Here is a 21,441-nt window from a genome sequence, read left to right as displayed (position 1 = left end):
CATGGTCATGAAGTGGGAAGGTAAGGTGGTAAATATCACAAAACGTAAAAAAAAAGCGAGACATATTGGCTATTATTTTGGGACATTGACTGAAAAACCATCCTGAGAGATGGTAGATATTACAGAGCCATGCATGTAGTAGGGAGGAATCGATCCAGAGATTGTCCGAAATGCGCACACCTACCTTGACCAACTAGGCTACAACTTGTTGATATTGCCACACAATGTTGAACAAGCTTGTGTGGTTTGAGTATGGTGGGTGCGAGAGTTCAAACCCTCGGTTCCGCATCCCAACGGCACAAATGATTTCGCATCTAACATTGCAACATATATGTGTGTATCCATATTGGCTAGGTCTTGTGATGATGATGATGAGGAAGAGCAAAGTACACATAAGGAAAAGTACAAAGAAGAGAGGGTGTGAAGCGACCTTGTAAGTTGTAAGTGGAAGGGGGGGGGAGGTACGTTCATATTTTCCCGCCTTGCGGATCAAAGTGACAAAATATTCAAATAATCTCTCTCTCTCGGAACGACAAAAAAAATTCAAATAATCTCTCTCTCTCTCTCTCTCTCTCTCCATCCTTTTTCTTTTGTACCTCGCCTTATCGCTCCCCCACTATCTGAGGCACTGTTTAGTATCACTGGGCCTTCTCCCTCTCTCTCTCTCTCTCTCTCTCTCTCTCTCTCTCAGAGGGAAATCCAACTCCCCTGCTTCCCCCTTGTTCAAAGAAAGAGTTGGATTCTCTCCTCCAGAGAGTTTTTCTGCCTTTTGTCCCCCCTTTCTGGCCATTACAGGGAAGGAGGTTCTTCTATCAGATTCCTGTCTCTCTCTCTCTCCCCCCCCCCCCCCCCCCCCCCCCCCCCCCCGCCCTCCCCGTGCGAGTCAATTTCAGAGTCTTGATGTCTTGATCAAACGGTCAATTTTCTGTTCTCAATTCTGCTGCTTCTCTAAATCCCTCGTTAGATTCGTCGCCATTTCAGCACACAATGCCGGCCAGAAAAGCCTCAGAAGTTGAATTGCTGGAGGAGAGCGACGACGACGTGCTCATGTCGGTCATAACCAAGAGGCAGAAGACTGATTCAGACGCTCGATTCTCCAAGAAGGCCTCCAAGAATCGCAAGGGTGGCATCATTTGTCGCTTTCTTGGCAATCCCATCAGCAAAGACGAGGCTGCCCGGAGGTGGCCTGACAGATATCCTACCAAAAAGGACAAGGTCAGTAATTCCATTAGCGCCACAAAAGTTTGCAAACTAGTATGTGATCATTTGTATCACAAGACACGTTATTGATATTTCTACACAAGAAGTTTTATCCAAATTCTCACTATAATTCCCACATTGTGAATTATAGCAAACATCATGAACTTTTGCAACAGAGGGACTTCTTGCCTAGCTATGTGACGTTGGGGACAGGGGGCAGCAGCCTCCTTGTGGCAATTACGACAACATCATGAGCTCCTGTGAGGGAGGGTCTGTATATTTAGCGAGGTGTGGTTGGGGACAAGGGCTGCCGGTCCGTACCCTGGGCCTGCAGCTTCCTACCCCCAAGCACACCTAAAAAGGTCCGCAGTGTCTCCTGGGCTCATGCTCATGGTGCTGAACACTTGAGGGAAAAACAAGGGAAATGAGCCCCTTGTCCCACATGGGAAAATGTGAAAAACTTACTGTGAAGGTCACCGAAGCATCATGGTTGCTTGAAGTAAGCTAGTATTGTACTGCAAAAGGACGTTTCAATGCACAGCTCGTGCACATGTGATGAAAGAACTGTGGTAGGTTTCCTGTGAAAACGTGATACTTTGTTACCTTTTTTGGCTGTAACCACAGTCGATGAAGCTCAACACACTAAATTTCCATACTTCATGGCATCTGTATGGTCGATTGCAGGAGTGTACAGGCATGCTATTTGATTCCACATATTATGTTACCACAGTAGCAAATTCAGCTTACACTCACGGTCCCTAAGCTGTGTTCAGGAAAAACTGAGGCTCAGTGGCAACTGACATGTCTAATTCAGAAAGAGAGGCCTTTTAAAAAGTCTGTAGAGAATTGTTTCCAATCTAAAATTTAGAGCTGCATTACCTATTGATCGTTCATCTAAGCAAATGTTTGCAAACCAGTGAGGCAGAAGGCCTTTTGTATTGGCTCCCAAAAAATGTTTTTATGTTTTTATGTGGATTATGTGCAAGTGACTGCAAACCTGTATGCAATTATGCAATTGTTTGTTCATGTGCACAATAAGTCTTAGGTACTTTCCATTGTGGGAAGTTCTATGCTATTCTGAGCTAGCTATTTAAACATTATATAAGTTAATCCAAGGGAACCACACCATACCTAGCATGTTGTAGTTGTCTTTTGGGAGGGAGGAAGATTGCAGGCAACCCTCCTGCACCTGCAATTCTTGTCCACTGCTTAAAAGGCTAGCTCTGTAGTAGCTGCTTTGGAGGGATTCATAATGTGTTGGAGTCAGAGTCAGTTTGAGAAATGGGGGGTCTCAGAGCTGGAGAAATGTGAAATCATGTGGGAAAATTTCTAAAACTTATTGAGAAGTTACCTAAGGTGTGCAATTAAGCAAGCAATGACAGACAACTAGTTGAAGAAATAATGGAATGAATTTCTGTTAACAGCTATAAGGTTAAAAAGTCGCAAGGGCATATCTGAAAGTTAAAAGGGTCTCTCTTGGGAGAGTTCAAGTTCCATGGCATGATTGAGATGTCTAGATGGTGGCATTCTCAGTCTAGACGGTCGCAATTTCAACAGGTCAGTCAGGAAAGACGTAGGAGAAATTGTCAACCAGCTGTCTAACATGTTCTGGTTGTTCTTCTTTCTTTTTCTTTCTCAAATTGTGAGTAAGGACGGACAGATGTCGCATCTCATAGGAGAATGAATGCAATGGCATCTGTCTCAGAAAGATGCGTGTGCTTAAGAAGCTCCTTAAGGTGAAATCAAGTGGTGGTCTTTGAAATTGTGTTGCAGAAGAAACCTGCTTCTTCAGAGGACGGTGTCTCAAGCGAGAAAAAGAAGACATCCTCGAGCGATAACAGGTTCTAGTTTTTCCCTGCATGCATTGGGTGCACAGCTTCTTTGAAGATCAAAATCACGAGTGACTTCTAATTTTCATTAAGTATTAATCTGATTTCTGTTGGGTTGTGAACGAGTGACCTATGTTCAACGTGTTTTGTAGCGAGCAAGAGGAGAAGGCAGCGATATGCGTGGGCCATTACACAAAAGCAGAAGTGGACGGGACTTTCTACCAGCTTAACGATTGCGCTTATGTGAACGTATGCTTCAGTCTCGTGCTGCAATCGAGAGAATTTGGACCCAATTGCTGGGCTAATTATTTAAGTTAATTCGATGCTTTAATTTTACAGCAAATGGCCCAATTACTGGGCTCGTCCTTAATTATCCATTCTAACCTGTGGCAAAGCTGAGAACACCCACTCCAATTTCTGTAATTCAGCAAAGGATTCTGGTATTATGACATCACAGCTCACAAAAAACCGAAGTGAACCTTAAATGACCTGCAAACTTTTGAGAAACCTTTGAAACAAGGTTTAAGACCTTAAGCTTTACAAAAACTTTAGTTATAGGAGTGGCTAATAGATGTAATTTGATTTGAAGATCTCTCTAAAAATTTTGAAGGTTTTTCTATCTGCTACCAGAAATACTTTTCATGAACACTTTATATGTAGAATTCGGGTCAGGAGTCTTCCACAGTATGATAAGCTGTCATTAGCTTGTTAGAGAGCGGGGAATAAGGAGATTTCTACCCTTCCCTCACTTTATCATTTTTGCGCTAATCTTCAGGCTGGAGAGGGACCTGACTACATTGGCAGGATAATGGAGTTTTACAAAACTGATGACGGATCATTGTGGTTTACAGCCCGATGGTTCTTTCGAGCACAAGACACAGTAAGAGAAGAAATGCCTGCACAGTGTTTTATAAGTAATGCGTGTTCTGTTAACGAGGTCTAACCATCATGATAAGGAAGCACTTGATATATTGTCATTGGATTTCTGACAGGCAATTGGAAATTCTGAGGGCAAGAAACATGATCCGAAGAGGGTTTTCTATTCTGAAATCAGAGACGACAATCCTTTAGAGTGTCTAGAAGGCAAGTTAAAAATTATCAAACTCTCTCCTCTGGTGAGTCCTTACAATTCTCTCCTCCTATTGTAGACTATTTTGGGATTTTTATTTGTCAGAAAACTAGAGCATGTACTATGTTTTTTTGCAGCAATTTTTTGGTAAGAAGCCGACAAAAACGATCCCAAAATGTGATTATTACTACGATATGGGGTATGATTATGCATACTCCAAGTTCTACAGTCTTCCATCCGGTAATTCTACACCCTCTGAGAGAGAGAGAGAGAAAGAGAGAGAGAGAGGTATATCGTATCCAGCGTGGCCCAGGTTTCCAAATGTTGAAGAGATTGGCATGTGAATCCATGCTCACAAGGATGTAGCCACGACCACATGTCCTGTTTCAAAGCCAAGGCTGCCATAGCATCCCATTCTTGATGTTCTTGACCGTCCATAACAGAGTGAGGCAAAATCACCTGATTCATAGACATGCAGACATTAAAATTGCCCATCACAAGCCTTGGGCAGACGCCCATCTGGTCTTGGGTCTAGGGCAAGATCCCTTCTTCCTCTGCTTGCAATCAGCTTATCTCTGCCTCTTCTATTTTCTCAGATGGACAGCTCTTTGCCACACTTGGTGCACCCACAATGCTTTCTTTTTGGATTCGGCCTTGAGCATCCATGGTCATGTGGCCCGTGTCCAAGCATTACTGTTATGGCCATTTCAGTGGACAGGGTCCTTCCCGATGTGGCTGCTCCTTGGCTGGATATTGTTTGCTCTACTTCTATTGTGTCGCCAACACGATGTTTGAGTGCTAGGTTTTGGTAATTTTTTGGCTGGACATGTGAATTGCTAGGATTTCCTGGCTGGCCAGAAGGCCTGCTTCATGTGATTTGTCACCTTTCTGTTTGGTTGGCCTGAAGGCCTGATGTAAATATCTCCATACATTAATATACACATATTCACGAAAAAAAGAGAAAGAGAGAAATGAAACGTCTCGTTTTCGTTGTGCAGACCATGATTCAGGAAATGATTCAAGCTCGACCATATCCAGCGATTCTTCAATGCAGCAAGAGAATGGAGATTCTGCTGCGTACCAGACAAAGCTTGAAAACGGGGTTTCCAACAAAAAGTCGGAGATGGCGCTTCTTGACCTTTATTCAGGCTGTGGAGGAATGTCCACTGGATTATGTATGGGGGCAAATCTCTCGGGTGTGAAGTTAGCCACTGTAAGTCTTAAGAACGTATCAATATCTTTCTAGAGAGTACAAACAGCTTGCATATGAATGTATCTAAACTCACTTAGTCATTGTAAGTTAACGACGCCATAGTTAAAAGCCATGCTATTGAAACCACACTAGTCAGTTAAAGCAAGTAACTAGGTTGCAAGGCATGTCCACTCAAAGTTAATCCCTGAACGCACAATGGAATTGAAACCACACTATCAATGGAGGGACTAGTGAACTCTAGGATGGAAACCGCTCATGGTTTGCTAAGGCAATGATTACCTAGATTGTTTTATTGCAAGTCGGCCATGCCAATGAATGAGTCTTACACATCGGATCCCCTTCTGGTCTTGCCCAAAATGCGAGAGATAGGCCCAAAATGTCCCTAAATGGGCCAAAGTCATTAAGGTTAATAGACACTAACGTTTAAAAGCTTGGGCCAACGTCGTTAAGGTTCATAGACGTTAATGTTTAAGAGCTTGCATGATAATATTTGATTGGTGTGAGTTTATTGCAGCCAATATACATTTTTTATTTTCTCTCCATGTATACGACAGGAGCTTAGTAATCCTTGGCTCTTGTTGTCAAAAGAGTGGAGTATAGGTGATAAGTCAGTAAAAGTTTCCATGCTTGAATTAAGAGACTATTGAGACGAATATAGAAGTCTAATATTCAGGCTCCAGCCATAATGATCAGAAATTTCAAACCAAAAACCTATTAAGATGAAAAAAGGGTCTAGTTTCTGGCCACTAGTTTGCCTTTCCCCCATAAATTCATAATGCAACATATGCGTGCAATTTACACCTTTTTGCAACATTTGACAGTCCTGCTTTTGCAGAAATGGGCAGTTGACCTGAACGAGCATGCTTGCAAAAGCTTGAAACACAATCATCCAGAAACTCAGGTTCGGAATGAAGCTGCAGAGGATTTCCTTGCATTGCTCAAGGAATGGCAAAAGCTGTGCGAGAAGTATGCAAAGGAAGAGGAGGGAGTTGTGAACAAAGCCCGAGGTTCATCTAAAACTGCCAAATCTGCCAAAGTAGAGGAGAAGGATGGAGCAGAAAACAGCGAAAGTGAGGAAGAAGGGGAAGAAGCTGACGAAGATACTGCTTTACAGGATGGCGAGTTTGAAGTTGAGAAAATCATAGGGATCCGCTGTGTTGGTCCTTCCGCCTCGAACAAATCAGGACTCGAGTTCAAGGTTCTTGCCTTTACTACATCTCTCTCTCAATCAAACTGTTTAAGCCCTTTGCAGAGTTAATACAAAAAAGTCTTACAAATAAGGTATCAATACACGAAAAGGATAATAAAATGTAGAAACAAACTTATCCTCTGGAGGAATCCATTTTGACACCAAACAACTATTGATTGATTTGCTGCTAACAAATCATCACCAATGGAAATGCAAATAATGGCCCATGTGCATTCTTGGGTTTTGGTAACTTTTTCCATACTAATCACTTGCGTGCAGTTGAAGCAATTGAGCACATCATGGCTAGCTTTTAATGTTCGGTTGTGAGGCGCTATTTAGCTTAATTTGCTTTGAGTAATGCCTACATGGATTTCAGGAATAAAACGGACAATCAATTTGGGATTTCCTAAATCAAGATAAAATCCAATTAAAGAGTTCAAATTGAGATTTTTAACATATTTATTTCAATGTGAAGTCAAATATTTAAGATGCGAAGAAAGAAAAGAGAAAATAGTATTTACTTATTTAATGAGATGAGCCTATAGAAGTATCCTTTTCAACTACTAATTAAGTATATAAAATTGAAAATTTCCATTAATGATGTATTTCTTAACTCATTTTGAAAATTTACCCCTTGAAAATTTGATACATGCCTTATTGGTTTTGCCCTTGTTATCATGAACTTGAAGGTGCATTGGAAAGGATATGGAGCAAGTGAGGATTCATGGGAGCCCATGGATGGATTGGGGTAAGTGGATTCGGCTTAGTTCTTATTTGAGGCTTTTCATTTTCAGGCCCACCTAGGGCTTTGAATGAAGTAAGGGAGTGTTGGTTGTGGATAGACTTGCAATGTGGCATGCCCAAGATTTGCTATAGGCAGATTTTAATATTTTGTGAGCATTTAGATCAGGCCACTATGCTAATTCAATGATAGATGGTCTCAAGCATTAGGCTTGGAATGTATTGGCAGCTTCCTCTTTTGTTTCATCTAGTGATGGATGGTCTTGAGTGTTAGGCTTGGAATGCAATGGCAGCCTCCTCTTTGAATCAGGACATGTGGTCATTGCTTCATCCTTGGAATTAGGAACCACAATGTACATATATTGTTCTCTTTGGTATTTGAACACTTTGGGAAAGATTGGATGGGGTTTTATTTATTAAAGTGACCTTTGCTTGCCATTAGTGTTGAACCTTTGGGTCAAAGGTAGCATATCCTTTTGGATCATCATCATGTGCTATGGAAAATGCTGCATTTGCTTTTTTTCTTTAGTTGGTTGATTCATTAGCTAAATTTAATTAACTTAAACAAAAAACTCATTTGGGAAAACTGTGATATTTGGCAAATACTTTTATGCTTCAAGTAGTCATTCTAATAGCATGATCAGTTTTTTGTAAGGATTAGTTGGTCGATTTATTTGGTCCTCAAGTATTCTTTGATAGCATAGAAGCACGGGATGTTCTTGTAACAACTGTCACATAGTTACAATGGCATATGAGGTGCTTTATGCATTAGCTACTTGTCTTGAATTGTGGCATGTGCAATCTTTCTTAGTAGATGCTCTAAATTTGTAGTAAGTTGTTGGCTCCTTAGATGACTTGGACATTGCATATGTTGGTTGCTCTACAAGGTGCAATCTGTGAAAGATGAAGACTATGGAAGATACAAATTGCTTTATCATGTGGATGCTTTGCATGATAATAACCCTCAAGTATATGACCTCTTTGAATGGTCATGTTAGCTGATAAACAATGAATTTTTGTAGGAGCTCTTCATGAAGGTAGAATGATTGATTTGCTTTGAGACACCTAGAGAACTAATGTTTGAGGCCATAGCTAGGGTGCTAATGGCTGATATAGAAGTCATGAGGAAAAGGAAGAAAGTGGAATGAAATGCACATGAATTGTGATGAACATCGCTAGGACTTGTAGCACTTTTTAAGACAACATCATAGAACTCCAAAGACAACTAGTGAACAACTTTGTGATTAAAGCTAATGCTAGATTGGTAGAAAGAATCCTTAGCAAAACCGTACTTTTAAGGTGCAATACCCCAATAGGAGCCAAGTATTCAAGGAGTAAATATAAGGTGGTGATTGCTATGGCTTAATAGAGCAATTGCACAAGTTTATGATGTTAACTTGAGGCTAACAACCTGATGGTAGAAGATAAATGAGATTAGATCTTTGGCAAATGCCTAGCTGAAAAGGATATAATCTAGCTCATTAGTTGGATAATAATCAGAAGATATGTACATATATAAGTTGAAGGACCTCTTTATCAAGTGCTTTTTAGAGGTTCATGATGAGTAGAACCTCAAAAAGGATTCTTTCCACATGAGGAAGTCTACAAATTACTCCAAACATGGATACATGAGATTTGTTTATAGGGACTTGGATGCATGTGATATAGAGATTTTCTTAATAGCAACTATCCTTGAGATGGAATTCACTTGTCTTTTAAATGTTTTGTCAATGTCATAGTTGCCAAGGGTTTTTGAAATAGGAGGTATGAAACAAGTTTCATAGGCTTCATACGAGTTTCCTAAAATGTTAATAATTAGTTTCATTCGAGACCAAAGAAAACTATAGACTTTATAATATATAAGTATGACTTATATAATGTAATTTATCATAATTCATGATCTAGCTTTAAATATAGAAGAAGCCATTAATATATACATTCATCATGGACAACAACTCAAACAAAATTCTTGCAATCAATGTTAATATCCATGCCAGTGTGTCAAATGAATTCGTGACAATGCATGGGCAATGTATAGGTGAATAATGTCCATCTTGATCTTGTAGAGCTCCACTTGACTAAGCTCTTAAAAAGGGGGCTTTGGGTGGTATCATAGAGGTGGGAGGTGATCGATTTGTAGCATATCTAGTTGCAGTCTACACATGCTCTTAACATTTTCAGCATTGGTCTATATGCTCCATATAATTACTCATTGACTTATCTTGCCCTCATTTCTAGGATTGTTTTTGCTTTCTTCTTATCTCCTCAAAGCCTTCTCAAATGCAAGCTTTTGTTCTTTCAACACCTTGTTTGTTTTGTTGGCTAGATTTTACCCTTGATATTTGTAGTAGCATAGTAACATTGCTAACTATGCTTTCTATCACGCAGAGATTGTGAGGAGAGCATCAAAAAGTTTGTCATTCGGGCCAAGAAGTCAGCTCTCTTACCTTTACCAGTATGTCAAGACTCCCTTTACTCACTTTTAATGGATATGTGAAATTGCCTACTTACAGGTCATGCATTATGATATTGTTTTGATCAGATATTTGCTACATTGCTATTTTATTGTTTTGCATTTGCCTTCCATGCTTCATTATAATCTACATTTCTTGTACTAAGCATGATATACTTTGAGCATGTGAGAAGATATTTGATTAGTAACAATGACTAAGCTCAGCCTAAGGGCTTATTCTTGAACCATTCTGAATATTGATGCAAAAGTAGGGTAATTGCTAAATGTCTCTGCTCTAAGAGGTTTCTTTAACCCTAGGCAAAACTTAAGTGAGAATCCCAGGGAATAGCTTTGTATAAACACACACATATACATACACATATACATATGTACATATGTGCCTATACATATGTATGTGCATGAGTGTGTGTGCACATGCACACATGTGTAGGTATGTATGTATGCATATACATACATGCTAAGATATGTTTTAATCATGTACATACATGATTAAAACACAATAACTCAAACAAAACACAAAGTCGGGAAGAGGAAGATGAAATTGAATGAATGTTGAATGAATGCACAAAATGCTCGAAGGCAGAGTAGTCCAACAGCTGATGATCTCTTGTGGGAATGGGCTGATTGAGGTGTTGGAGAGTATTGTCCATTGGAGATGGATGTTAAGTGCAGCAACCACCAATTGGAGATGAGGATGTTGATGTCAACTGGATGAGAACCCAAATGCAAGGCTTGAGATGCTGGCAGCAGCTCCAGTCCAGTGTGGGAGGCTGACGGGGGCTGGAGGAGTTGGCGAATGGAAGGCTGGGCTGCACCAACTGGAAAGAGGGGTCAAGAAGAATGTTCCATCAGCAGTACCCTAAGGCAACTGACTCCAGAAAAACAGAATGGAACTCAGTGGGAGGCTCCAATGCAGCAGTAGTGAAGGCATCAGCAATTGGAACCAAATGTAGGTGTGGGCAGACTCCAAATGATCAGGGTGATAGCAAGAGATGGTCATAACAGTAGTTGGAGATGGTGAGTAGCAAATACTTGATGGAGATGGCAGCCCTTGTAGTGGATATACTATGATGAACTGGATGCAAGTGACCTAGCACCTCTATTTACAAAGATGGAACTGACCAAAGTTTAGGGTTTTGCTTATGAGACACTCAAGTACACTTGTGCATTTGAGTTTTGGGACTGTTTAATAAACTTAATGAAGGTAAGGTGTAATGCACCTTTTTTAGCTTAACAGCACTTGCACACACTCATCACTCATTCAGTGGCAAGTTTCACATATATTTGGAGTAGAGAAGCTAAATGTTTTCACGTTTCAGCCCTAGTGAAACATGTTTCATGGTAAATGTGCAGAGGCAAGAGAAGTGTAGATCGATAATGTTTTCATTTGTTGATTTGGCGTAAGTTAGTCTATCTTATTTGACTTATTCCATACCATTTGCAGAAGAAGTATTGTTTTTGAGCAACATTTACCTTGTAGGTTGAGAACGGTTTCATTTGCTAGTGAGTAGAGGTTCAATCTAAAGGGTGCTATATTCTACCTTGTGACATTTTATTTGGGGTAGTTACCTTTATGCGACATAGAACCTTAGAGAACATATAATTAGGATCTTCCTTTTTGCATCTTCATCTTTGCATTCTATGCTGATTCAAGGTAACTGTGAAATGTTTCACCTCTAGGTAGGCCCCAAGTGAAATGGTAGGTGAAGCGAGTGAATAATGCATATGATGCAAATTTCTTTATAAACAATGAGCTATAGCTTATACATTTATATGTGCTAATCCTCCTATGTCAACAAATGATGTCTTTTTTTGGGTGCATGCATGCATGTGTTGCACTTGGGCACACTAAAAAGAGCTAGAGACGAAGTCTAATATAGCATGCATTATTGTTTCAGATTCTTGAAACCTATAAGATTTTTCCGTTTTTAACCTTTTCTTGGCAGTGTATCTACTTGGGTGGGTTTAGCTTTTATCTTAACTTATCTCGAAGGTTTCAGTTCAAGCTGATAGCATATCATCAGATGTACCCTATATAGTGTGTGCAAAAAACCTCAAAAAGGCAAGACAAATAATCATTTTTTCACTTAAAGTGTTGTTTCACTCAGCCAGTTCACTAGGAATTTTCATGTTTCAGTGAAATGTTTTAGGCATTTCAGGTGTTTTGTGTTTCAAGGCCAGTGAAATGCATCTCACAGTTGCTGTCCAGCATAGTTGTTGAAAATTTGGCTTCAACTAACCTGGCTTTGGTTTCAATTGAAATTTACTTTGACATGAAAGAACATGTGCATGTATACAGGGTGATGTTGATGTGATCTGTGGTGGTCCTCCATGCCAAGGTGCTAGTGGGTTTAATCGTTTCAGAAATAAGGAGGATCCTCTGGCTGATGTTCGAAACAAGCAGATCGTTGTCTACATGGACATTGTCAATTTTTTGAGGCCTCAATATGTTTTAATGGAAAATGTGGTGGACATTTTGAAGTTTGCTGGTGGGATATTGGGAAGATATGCTTTGAGCCAGCTGGTTCAAATGCATTATCAGGTATTTCAACATAATTGTAGACATCTCTATTGCTTTCTTGTCACATTGTTGCATGGTGCTGATCAAGCTAAATATTTTGATTGTTCAGGTAAAGCTAGGCCTTATGGTTGCTGGCTGTTATGGGCTTCCTCAATTTCGCATGCGGGTGTTCCTTTGGGGTGCCACACCTACACAAGTATTTGTTCATTCCATACTAGTGTATCTACATCTCCTCTGATTGGTTCTATCAGGCATTAACAGACTTTTCTTTTCGTGATATCTGAAAGGTTTTGCCGCCTTATCCTCTTCCAAGTCATGATGTTGTCCAAAAAGGAGGTATTCCTCAGGAGTGGGAGGTACAGTACACTCTTGAGCTATCAGACTTTTCTTCCTACTGATGGTTGGTTGTAAGCTTATATGAATAGGTTTTGGTCATTTTTGACAGAGGAATATGGTAGCATACGATGAGACCCAACAACCAAAGCTCTCAAAGGCTTTGACACTGGGGGATGCTCTGTCTGACCTACCTCCGGTAACCCATACTAGGATATTCTATAGCAATCATATTTCTATGCTTTGATGCTGTATATGTCATTGAAAATCTATTTCTTAACTCAAGAAGTAGCATTATCAGGTGGAAAATTCAGAATCTCGAGATGAGATATCATATGGGAGAGGTGCTCGCACAGAGTTTCAAAGATACATACGCTTGCCAAAAGAAGGTTCACTTTCTTGACTGAGTTTCCAACAGCTGCAGTTTGATTTGATGATACACAAGGAAGCTCCACATTATAGCATACATAGATATCTATTTCTGTCTTGCCTATTCTTCTTGCTTTAACAGTAAACATTTAAAAGTTTCTGCAAAGTATTATCTTTTGGCAATTCTAGTTGAAAATTTACATTTTCTGCTTTTGCAGTTTTAACAGGCAAAACTAACTTGGCATCTTGCAAGAAGCAGAAAATGGTGCTTTATGACCATCGGCCTCTGCAGCTGAATGTGGATGATTACCAGCGCACATGCAGGATTCCAAAAGCAAAGGTTTGAAAATTCACTCGTTTGGAACTCAATAAAAAGAAAGGCCAAGAACAATTTTCATATTGAAATATCTAGAATCAAGCAGTTCTGCACTTTCTTATTGTCATACATCCAGTATAATAGTACGTTCAAGCTTTGACAATTCAGGGAGCAAATTTCAGAAACCTGCCAGGGGTTATTGTGAATGAAGACAACAGAGTGGCACTTGATACAAATATGGAAAGGGTGCTTTTGCCATCTGGGAAGCCTTTGGTAAGTATCAAAAGCCCAAGGAACAACATTTCAGATTGGAACATACAAGCCGTAAAGGATTATTTTCCCTCAATTGTGTGTGATTCTGCAACTTACATTGCTTGTGCAGGTTCCTGACTATGCCATCACATTTGTAAAAGGGCGCTCTCTCAAGTATGTTTACATTTCCACTGTTTTAATGAATCTTCAAAGGATGAAAGGACTTGTCACAAGACACGAGGCTAATGTGCTCATTTTGTAGGCCTTTTGCAAGATTATGGTGGGATGAGACTGTCCCAACTGTTGTAACCAGAGCAGAACCACACAATCAGGTTCTCAAAATCTTGAAGTTTCATGCCTTTCTGCACAACACTGCCATTGTCAAAGATGTAACTGATGTTGAATCTGTATACTTACAGGCCATTCTTCATCCAGAACAAGACCGGGTGCTAACAATAAGAGAAAATGCACGGTTGCAGGGCTTCCCTGATTACTATAAACTGTTTGGTCCAGTCAAAGAAAGGTTAGTGTTGTGTTCCATTTTGATCTCTGATTCAGTTGTCTTTCTATGAAGAAATCCTCAGTCAAGGCCAAAAAGCCAGCTTCATCTGTCTTGTAATCTGATGATTGTCTGAGGAATGTCTCAGAACCTGTATACCAGTTCAAGTGAATTTCTACTAGGGTAAAGGGGCCAATAGATGGTCATCAAGCAATCTTCCATTATAATTTTTTTTTCCAAGTGAGTTGCATAAATGTTTTTTAATGGTCAAACTATTTATATTATATAGAGCTCAAAGAAAAAATACTAGGACATGTTGATATTTTTATCAAGTAGCCTTAGTTACAAATGAAAGGTTCATAAAAGATGGACAGTGAGGGGCCAATAGAGTGACACTCGAGGATGCATTACTTTAGGGTTTTACAAAATCTAAAATATAAAAAAATTTACATGGCTCAATTGTTTAACTCAAGTTAAGCTCATTTGTAATTAAAAAAAAATCATATTATATTGTGGCTAAAAAAGCCACATATTTCTTGTAAAATTGTCACTCAATTGGGGTGGGGTGTGTTTTCCTTTTGGAGGGCGCTACTTTATTGGCCCCTTTACCCTAATTTGTTACTTATTTACAAGAACCTCACTTAGGAGTAGCTGGCCTTTTACATAATATTCTACAGTTTTGGAGATCATAGTCTTAAATGTGACTTATCATGTGCTTTCAACAGCCCTAATCAATCTTTTGGGATCATTGACTCTGTTTGACTTGATGCTGTGCAAACTGCTTTTAGTCCCTATCAGTGTAAGAGGAAAATGACTGATAAAATGCTCTCGATTTCATATGGGGCAATGGTTATGTGGTCAAGGCTGTGGACTTTTGGACAATTCTAACCTGAGATGCCTTTGCAGATACATACAAGTTGGAAATGCTGTGGCTGTGCCAGTAGCCAGGGCTTTAGGATATGCATTGGGCCTTGCAGCACAACACACATGTCCTGAGGAATCAGTGATGGTGTTACCTGCAAAGTTTCCACATGGGCTTGGTCGTGCAGCCCAACAAATGACAGACACATTGATAGATGCACAAGACTCTGCTTGAAGGTTTCTGCAAGTTTTCTCAGATCATTTGATCATTGAACTGGAGGGATTATTGGAGGATTGCATCAAATGCTCTTTCCATCATCACAATTCAACCTACCATTGATATACTTCCAGAGCCTTAGAAATTAAAGCACTTTTCAATGTTTCAGACAGTCATTTCCAATTGGAAATCTCAATGTTAGGAGCAAAGCCACAATGGTTTTGCATTTCTTCAATCATTCCCTGTCCTGGGATCATTCTTAAGATTTAGGTGTCATGCACACACATGGACAGATTTAAAATTCATGAAATTGTACACTATTGTAGCTCTAAGCAATTGTTTATTCAAACCTTGGGAAGGATGATGCCCAGTTATTTATTTGTCTCTTTGTTGCCATTTAAAATAGAGAGACAATCTGTAAAATTATATAACAGATTGGAATTCCTTAAACAATGCAGTCATCTAACTTGAGCAACAAATATAGTAATAGTACTCTAAGCTTGCCTACATCAAAGGAGTTGGTGTCATAGCAATGAAAGTCAGTTTGGTTAGCAACAACTTGGAAGTCTGGTTGTAAGAAACTGAACTTTTGGTTGAGTTTCAGACTTCCATTATGAAGTTCAGTCATTCAATATTTTACCCTCTATATCTGCAGGTAATAAGATAGATTGGTTCCTGAGACTCCAACAGACATCTTGCTTCTATTTACACTTAAGCAGACCATATGGTTGTAACTTTATTGATGCCTGCTTCATTTTTATATGATCAGAATCCAGAATGTTAAAAGCATACCTATTCCTGAACGTTGGCTGCTTGTAGACTTCACTGGTCTTTTAGTGTATGACTAAACATTTGGTTTCTCAAAGGAACTCCAGAACTAGTTCATGAATATGGGGGAGAGTGCCCTTTCCCTGTATAATATTGTACTTTACTATACTTTATTGTACTGCACTGTTTTGTATTGTGGTAGAAATCAAGATAAATGACCAAAAACTCACCTAGATATTTTTTGCGTAAGTTGTCAAAATATTGGCCATCTATACATTGGTCTTCATTCAAAAATAAAGCTTGTTAACCTGCACCAACACTAAATCATCATCATTTAGCCTCAAATAAAGTCACTTTTCTAGATATGATGGCGAAACATGTCCTGTCACCTCATGTAGTATATGATAGCCCATAAAAGTAAAGATTTGGGACTGAAATTACTGCTGCTTATGGCCTAAAGCCCTTCCAATTGATGCTTTCACTGACTACTTTAGCCTCCATAAATTCTCAAATAGAGGGTGATCAGCACAATGAGAGGGTGTTTCAATTCAAGCCAACAAGGAATACACTAATTGCTAACATGTCTCACAATCCAAATTTCTTATATATTGATGGCATGGATCATCACTTACAAATTGATGCTTTCTCCCACCATTTGGACGTATTGAAATACTTGTAGTCCTGATTTGATGGTAGTCAAATATCTGGCTTGCCAAGATTGCGTCCTTTTCTACTGTCTAAGCATTGTCCTGATGTTCTATCTTTCTATCTTTACCCATTGCTAAACACCACATTGATGTTGTATGTGGAGCTATAATCTATCTCCAGTTGATCTAGTTCAAGTTGGTAGCCCTTGTTTCATGCTGTTAGTGTCAACCTTGTGCTGCTGCATTACAATTGTATGTACCCTCTGGATTAACAATGTGATATCCAATAGCCAATAGTCTAATCGAATTGAATGTGGGCTATGGACTAACAATGTGGTATCCAATAGTCCCTTGCCTAATCAAAATATTTCATGACCCTGTAGACACGAGATGGATTCTCTACTCTTACCACCCCAACGATAATATCCCAATTATCCTTCTAGAGCCGTCTTCTAAACTAGAATAGCAGTCCTTTCCCGATCACGCTAACACACGATGGCCTGTTCATGATATTCCCGGCGTACTGCTGCTGCCATGCACAGTAGTGAAAAAGTGTCCCTTTTCAAATTCAGGGCCGGGAGTAAAGAAATTGTTTGGAACTCCACGAGTCATCAGTGGTGGCAGAGAGGAGTAGTGATGTTGTCGATGCCCAAGAGGTTCTTGCTCGCATATAGTTACAAATTACGATCATCATACATTGCAGGAAATATTTCACAGGAGCAAATGTACCTGTGCCTTCTTGTTGTCTAGTGTCATACTGCATGAATTGTATGATCCAGAGCAGCTGCATCTGCTGTCGAACGGCGCACTTTACACACGAATAAAGCGTGTCAATATCTTCCAAGTCACCGCTCGTCACCGCCCAACGCTTTCTGTTCGACCCAAGAACAAGAAAAGAAACTCAGGAGTTGCACTCAAGATCTGCTCATCACCGCCCAACGCCTTCTGCTCGACCCAAGAACAAGAGAACAAACTCAGGGTTTGCACTGAGGATCTGCATAAAGATGTATTTGAGGAGATATGCAGGTCTCCAGGTGTGTAGCCTCCGCGTTAGGAATACGGGGATCAGAGATGGGCAGCTGGTTTTAGGATATCGCAGCCGATGTGATGTGAGTGCAACTGATGTGACCATGTGATTCCTCGGAGAGATGCGCACAATGTCAAAGAGCTTTGTGTTCAGATCCTTCATAAGCCGAGATGCTGCCCATCGAGTCCACAGTACAATAACTTGGCGCTTCTTCCTGAGCTTTACTGCTTGGAAATTCAGCTAACTCTGTTTTTCGATGTGTGGGTGTGGCAGCGGCGTGCTTGCAGGATGGAGCAGAATGTCTTAGAAGTAATGGGTGGCGGAAGAGCACCATCCCCTCCAACTAGGTTGACAAGTGTAGCTAAGTAAAGGAGAATGAAGTTCCATGTGCAAGTCTTGCATGTTTGTTACGATGCTTAGATATGTGAAGTGTTTTAAAGTCAAGCTTGTTCGAATATTCATGTTTTTTTCTATGTTAAATGAGGTTTCCTCTCTTCGAAAAGATAATACTTTTTACATCTTGTTAGGTGTTCGTATAGGTGGTTGTATCTTGTCACACGGTTGCATTTTTCCTAGATGGTAGCTTGCTCAAAATTCTCAGTCTTGTCTATGCTATCAATTATTACTTTTATATTAGTCTCAAAGTTATTCTCAAACGGTTGGAATGTTTCTATACCTTTTTTCATTTTCTTGATAAGATTTTTTTGGTGTTGGATTCTTTTCTCGATGTTGGTCGTTTGTCATATGTACTCGTCGTTTTTCTTTCACCTTATATTGTAGATGAAGAACTTGCTTTTGTATCTTTGCATTAGTGCTTTTGGATTGGCTCGCGGGTTTTAATTGCAGACAGTGCATATGATATGAAAGTACTTGAACTGGTGGTAGGACTTGTAGTGGTTGAGGCTGCAAGTTTGGTGTTAGCAGAAGTTTAGTTTCTTCTTGATTTGCTTTTGTTTGTATTTTTGCAAGAAAATTTGATATTGTTAGTTCCTTTTTAAAAAATGTTTGAGAAGTTATGTTAGAGAACTTGCATGTTACGTAGTTTATGTTGTCGTGTAGACCTCTCTGCTCAATACGTATGTGAGCTTCTTGATCGTTATTGTAATGATTCTTTTTCATGTGATCTTCTAGTATGTCTTTGCCTTCTTTTCTCATGACTTCTACCAACAACTGGTTGAGCGAGATGTTAAATCCATAGTGCAGTAGCTTAATTGGGTACGTTTCGATGCCATTATTCTTGTGTCTAGAAGTGCTTGGGATATGTTTGTTCGTAGTGGATTGTCAACCAAGTCTTCATACTCAAGTTCGAGTTTTTTGAGTATGTCTTTGAGGAGTCTTGCATGTTAAGTATATATGAGTTAGTGTTGTTGTTTCAAGTAAAAATGAAGGTTGCAAAGTTTGTAGGAGGTTGTGTACCAGTTGTGATCTTGTCATTTGATGCAAGACACCGTTCTTTTTTGTCGAGAATTTGAGTGGATGTGGCAATTAGTTTTTGAAGGTCGTTGTACATTGTGAAGCCATTGACGTATGTTGATGGCTTTTGCCTAGCAACGTTTGCTATTTTCATTTGGTTTGTTGTTATACATCTGCGATTTTGTGTATTTGTAGGACAGTTCTCAATCTTGCGTTGGGTGTTCCAATGGTTTTGAATGTATAGTTGAAACATGTGCATGTATAGGTCAATGTGGCTAGGTGAAGTATTATATTTGTATTTTTATTCATAATAGGTATCATTTGGATTGTGTATCTCGTTTGGAGTCATCTTTGACTTGGATAATGTATATCCGTAAAGGAGAAAATGAGAAAAGCACATTAGTATGCTAATAAATTTGTTGGTAAGAGAAAAAAAAAACACATTAGTATATTAACAAATAACGTTTGAAAGAAGGTTTAGAAGATTGCTTTATTACTTGTTACAAGATGCGTATGAGATTGTTATGTGATTGAATGTGTTGTGTTTAATCTTTGTTTGTTTTTTGTTGAGCTGTGTTGTTTCTCTATTTGAGTCATGGTGTCAGGAAAAATGTCGGAGCGAAGGTAGATAGATCTGGAAGATCGACGATACACAAATTTCTTATTTCGATTACACGGGAGAGCATTACGTAGACTAGTCTTGGTGTGAACACGCTTCTTGTGTAGAAGTGCTTTTTGGTTGATTGTGGCTCCTTGCGATTTGTGATTAGTAATTGCGTATGCAAGTGTCAAAGAGAACATGGATTTATGGTACCATTTGCTATTTGGTGCCTTGCGTTGGTGCTTGCTGTGTCACAGGGTGAGTTGGTTTGTTGATTGGATCATGACTTGGATTTCTAATATCATTTTGTTGTTCGATGTGTTGATACGGTTGATCTTATACATTGCATCATTTGCTGCTACCTATGGTGAGGTCAATGTTCTTAGTTACCATTGCACACATCTCAACTACTATCTCCTCTGTCTCACATATCGCACCATTTGTTGCACCTATGGTGAGGTCCATGTTCTCAGTTATACCATTGTAGTTGCCCCAATTTCTATCTCCTCTATCTCACGGAAGTTTTTGTCTTGTGTCTAGGTCTGCAATGTTAGCTTGTTATTTGCATTCGTCTAAACTTTGACGGTGTGGATCTGTTCCGTTGTGTAGTATTTGTGTAGAATTTGCTTATTATATTTGTGAACATCTTCCTTGTGTGTGCATATGATTGTTGTTTTTTGATCAACGAAATCTAGGATGCCATTGTCAATCATGCATTAATGTAAGCATTCATGTATCTCTCGTTTGTTGGACAACGATGTCTGATCACTTGTAGAACCTATAGGAATGGCATGTCGTGTGCATATCGAACCGAGGTTTGGAGAATGTGTGCTTTCCATGTGTCCAGTATGATAAGGAGGTAATGTGATATTATTTGTAGAACTTGGTTTGATGGTTACAGATAGGCGGTAATTGTGTAAGATTGCCAAATAGTATCATGAGCTGCTTGCTGAATGGATTGCGTAACGAGCCTTGGTAGACGCTCATTATCTAGCGCACTATTATATTGATCATTGTCCTTGTTAACATGGACATCTCATGGATGATGATTGCATTAGCTTCTCTTATTGCAATGTAGCGTTCATCCGTCTCTTACAACTATATTGGATATTGATGTGCACGTACTAGTATCTTGAATTGGTAGTGGACTGTTGTGGATAACCTGTATAGTCTAGTTGCAATTGCTCCTGTGCTTGTTGTAGTAGTATGCTCTTATTCATGGTAATGAGGTTGTAACCATAGTAATGTATAAGGAAGCTCTTTCCACTACTTGGTGTGCCGCTTACAATGTGTAGGCCGTCCGTCACATCGATGAGGTGGTTGTAGTAGACAGCTTGTTGTTCTGTTGTTAGAGTAATGTCAAGAATTGTTTGGAACTCTTTCGTGAGCTGTAACATCTTTATTCGTATTGATACAACGCTACTTTCAGAGTAAGAAGCTGTTGGAGAGGTATTGTGAATGCCATTGGGTTGTCTTTAATGAAAGGGATCTTTTGAATAATCATGTTCATTAATTGGTGGGTTCGGTCTGAGGCAAGCAAGTTTCTTTGCATGTAGTCTATGATGAATGTTTCAAGGTCTTCCTAATTGGCCACAAGACCATTGAGTTGGCACTCGATGTAGTATGATTGTGCTGAGCTTTCAACGCTTATTAGTTCGCTCTTTGACTTAAAGCTTATTCGCTATAGTAATGTGTTAAAGAAGAAACCTTTAGTTTGGTGGCCTGGGTGAAAGTTGGTGAATTGTACCAATCTCGTGTGCTGCTCCATGGTATCCATAAGCATCGTAAAGAGTGGGTTCGTGATTAGATGCAGTGGTGGTTTTAGTGATGTTATATTTTTGTGGTAGTGATAGAATATTATATACTCTAAGCTCGATGACCATGCACAGTAAAGGTCTATAGG

General features: G+C 39.5%; 1 protein-coding gene and 1 long non-coding RNA gene across 3 annotated transcripts; one reads left to right on the top strand and one right to left on the bottom strand.

Moving 5' to 3' along the window:
• Positions 1-619: 619 nt before the first annotated feature.
• On the top strand, positions 620-15,462 carry LOC148025736 (DNA (cytosine-5)-methyltransferase 1-like). Of its 2 annotated transcripts, XM_087692958.1 has the most exons (21): positions 623-1,215; positions 2,974-3,041; positions 3,182-3,278; positions 3,805-3,909; positions 4,022-4,144; positions 4,236-4,338; positions 5,097-5,311; positions 6,147-6,509; positions 7,190-7,248; positions 9,630-9,696; positions 12,014-12,256; positions 12,345-12,431; positions 12,523-12,591; positions 12,681-12,767; positions 12,870-12,957; positions 13,156-13,277; positions 13,422-13,526; positions 13,636-13,679; positions 13,768-13,837; positions 13,925-14,028; positions 14,911-15,462. In XM_087692958.1, the coding sequence occupies exons 1-21, from the start codon at positions 988-990 to the stop codon at positions 15,098-15,100; spliced, it is 2,637 nt and encodes an 878-aa protein (XP_087549084.1). In that variant the 5' UTR covers positions 623-987; the 3' UTR covers positions 15,101-15,462. The 2 variants fall into 2 exon arrangements, 1 of the variants encoding a protein (XP_087549084.1); XR_015693136.1 differs by lacking the exons at positions 13,768-13,837; positions 13,925-14,028; positions 14,911-15,462 and having other exon boundaries at positions 620-1,215; positions 13,436-13,526; positions 13,636-13,673.
• LOC148025735 (uncharacterized) lies at positions 13,522-17,913 on the bottom strand. The gene is made up of 3 exons (XR_015693137.1): positions 16,081-17,913; positions 15,875-15,993; positions 13,522-14,155 (listed from the first exon to the last, which is right to left on the bottom strand). It is a non-coding gene; the product is annotated as an uncharacterized LOC148025735 (long non-coding RNA).
• Positions 17,914-21,441: the final 3,528 nt, after the last annotated feature.

The sequence above is a fragment of the Lygodium microphyllum genome, chromosome 14, assembly GCF_053477565.2.
Source record: "Lygodium microphyllum isolate KBCC chromosome 14, Lygodium_microphyllum_v1.1.10, whole genome shotgun sequence".
NCBI classification, from domain to species: domain Eukaryota; kingdom Viridiplantae; phylum Streptophyta; class Polypodiopsida; order Schizaeales; family Lygodiaceae; genus Lygodium; species Lygodium microphyllum.
Note: the sequence above shows the minus strand (reverse complement) of the source record. Positions and strands in the feature narration are given on the sequence as shown.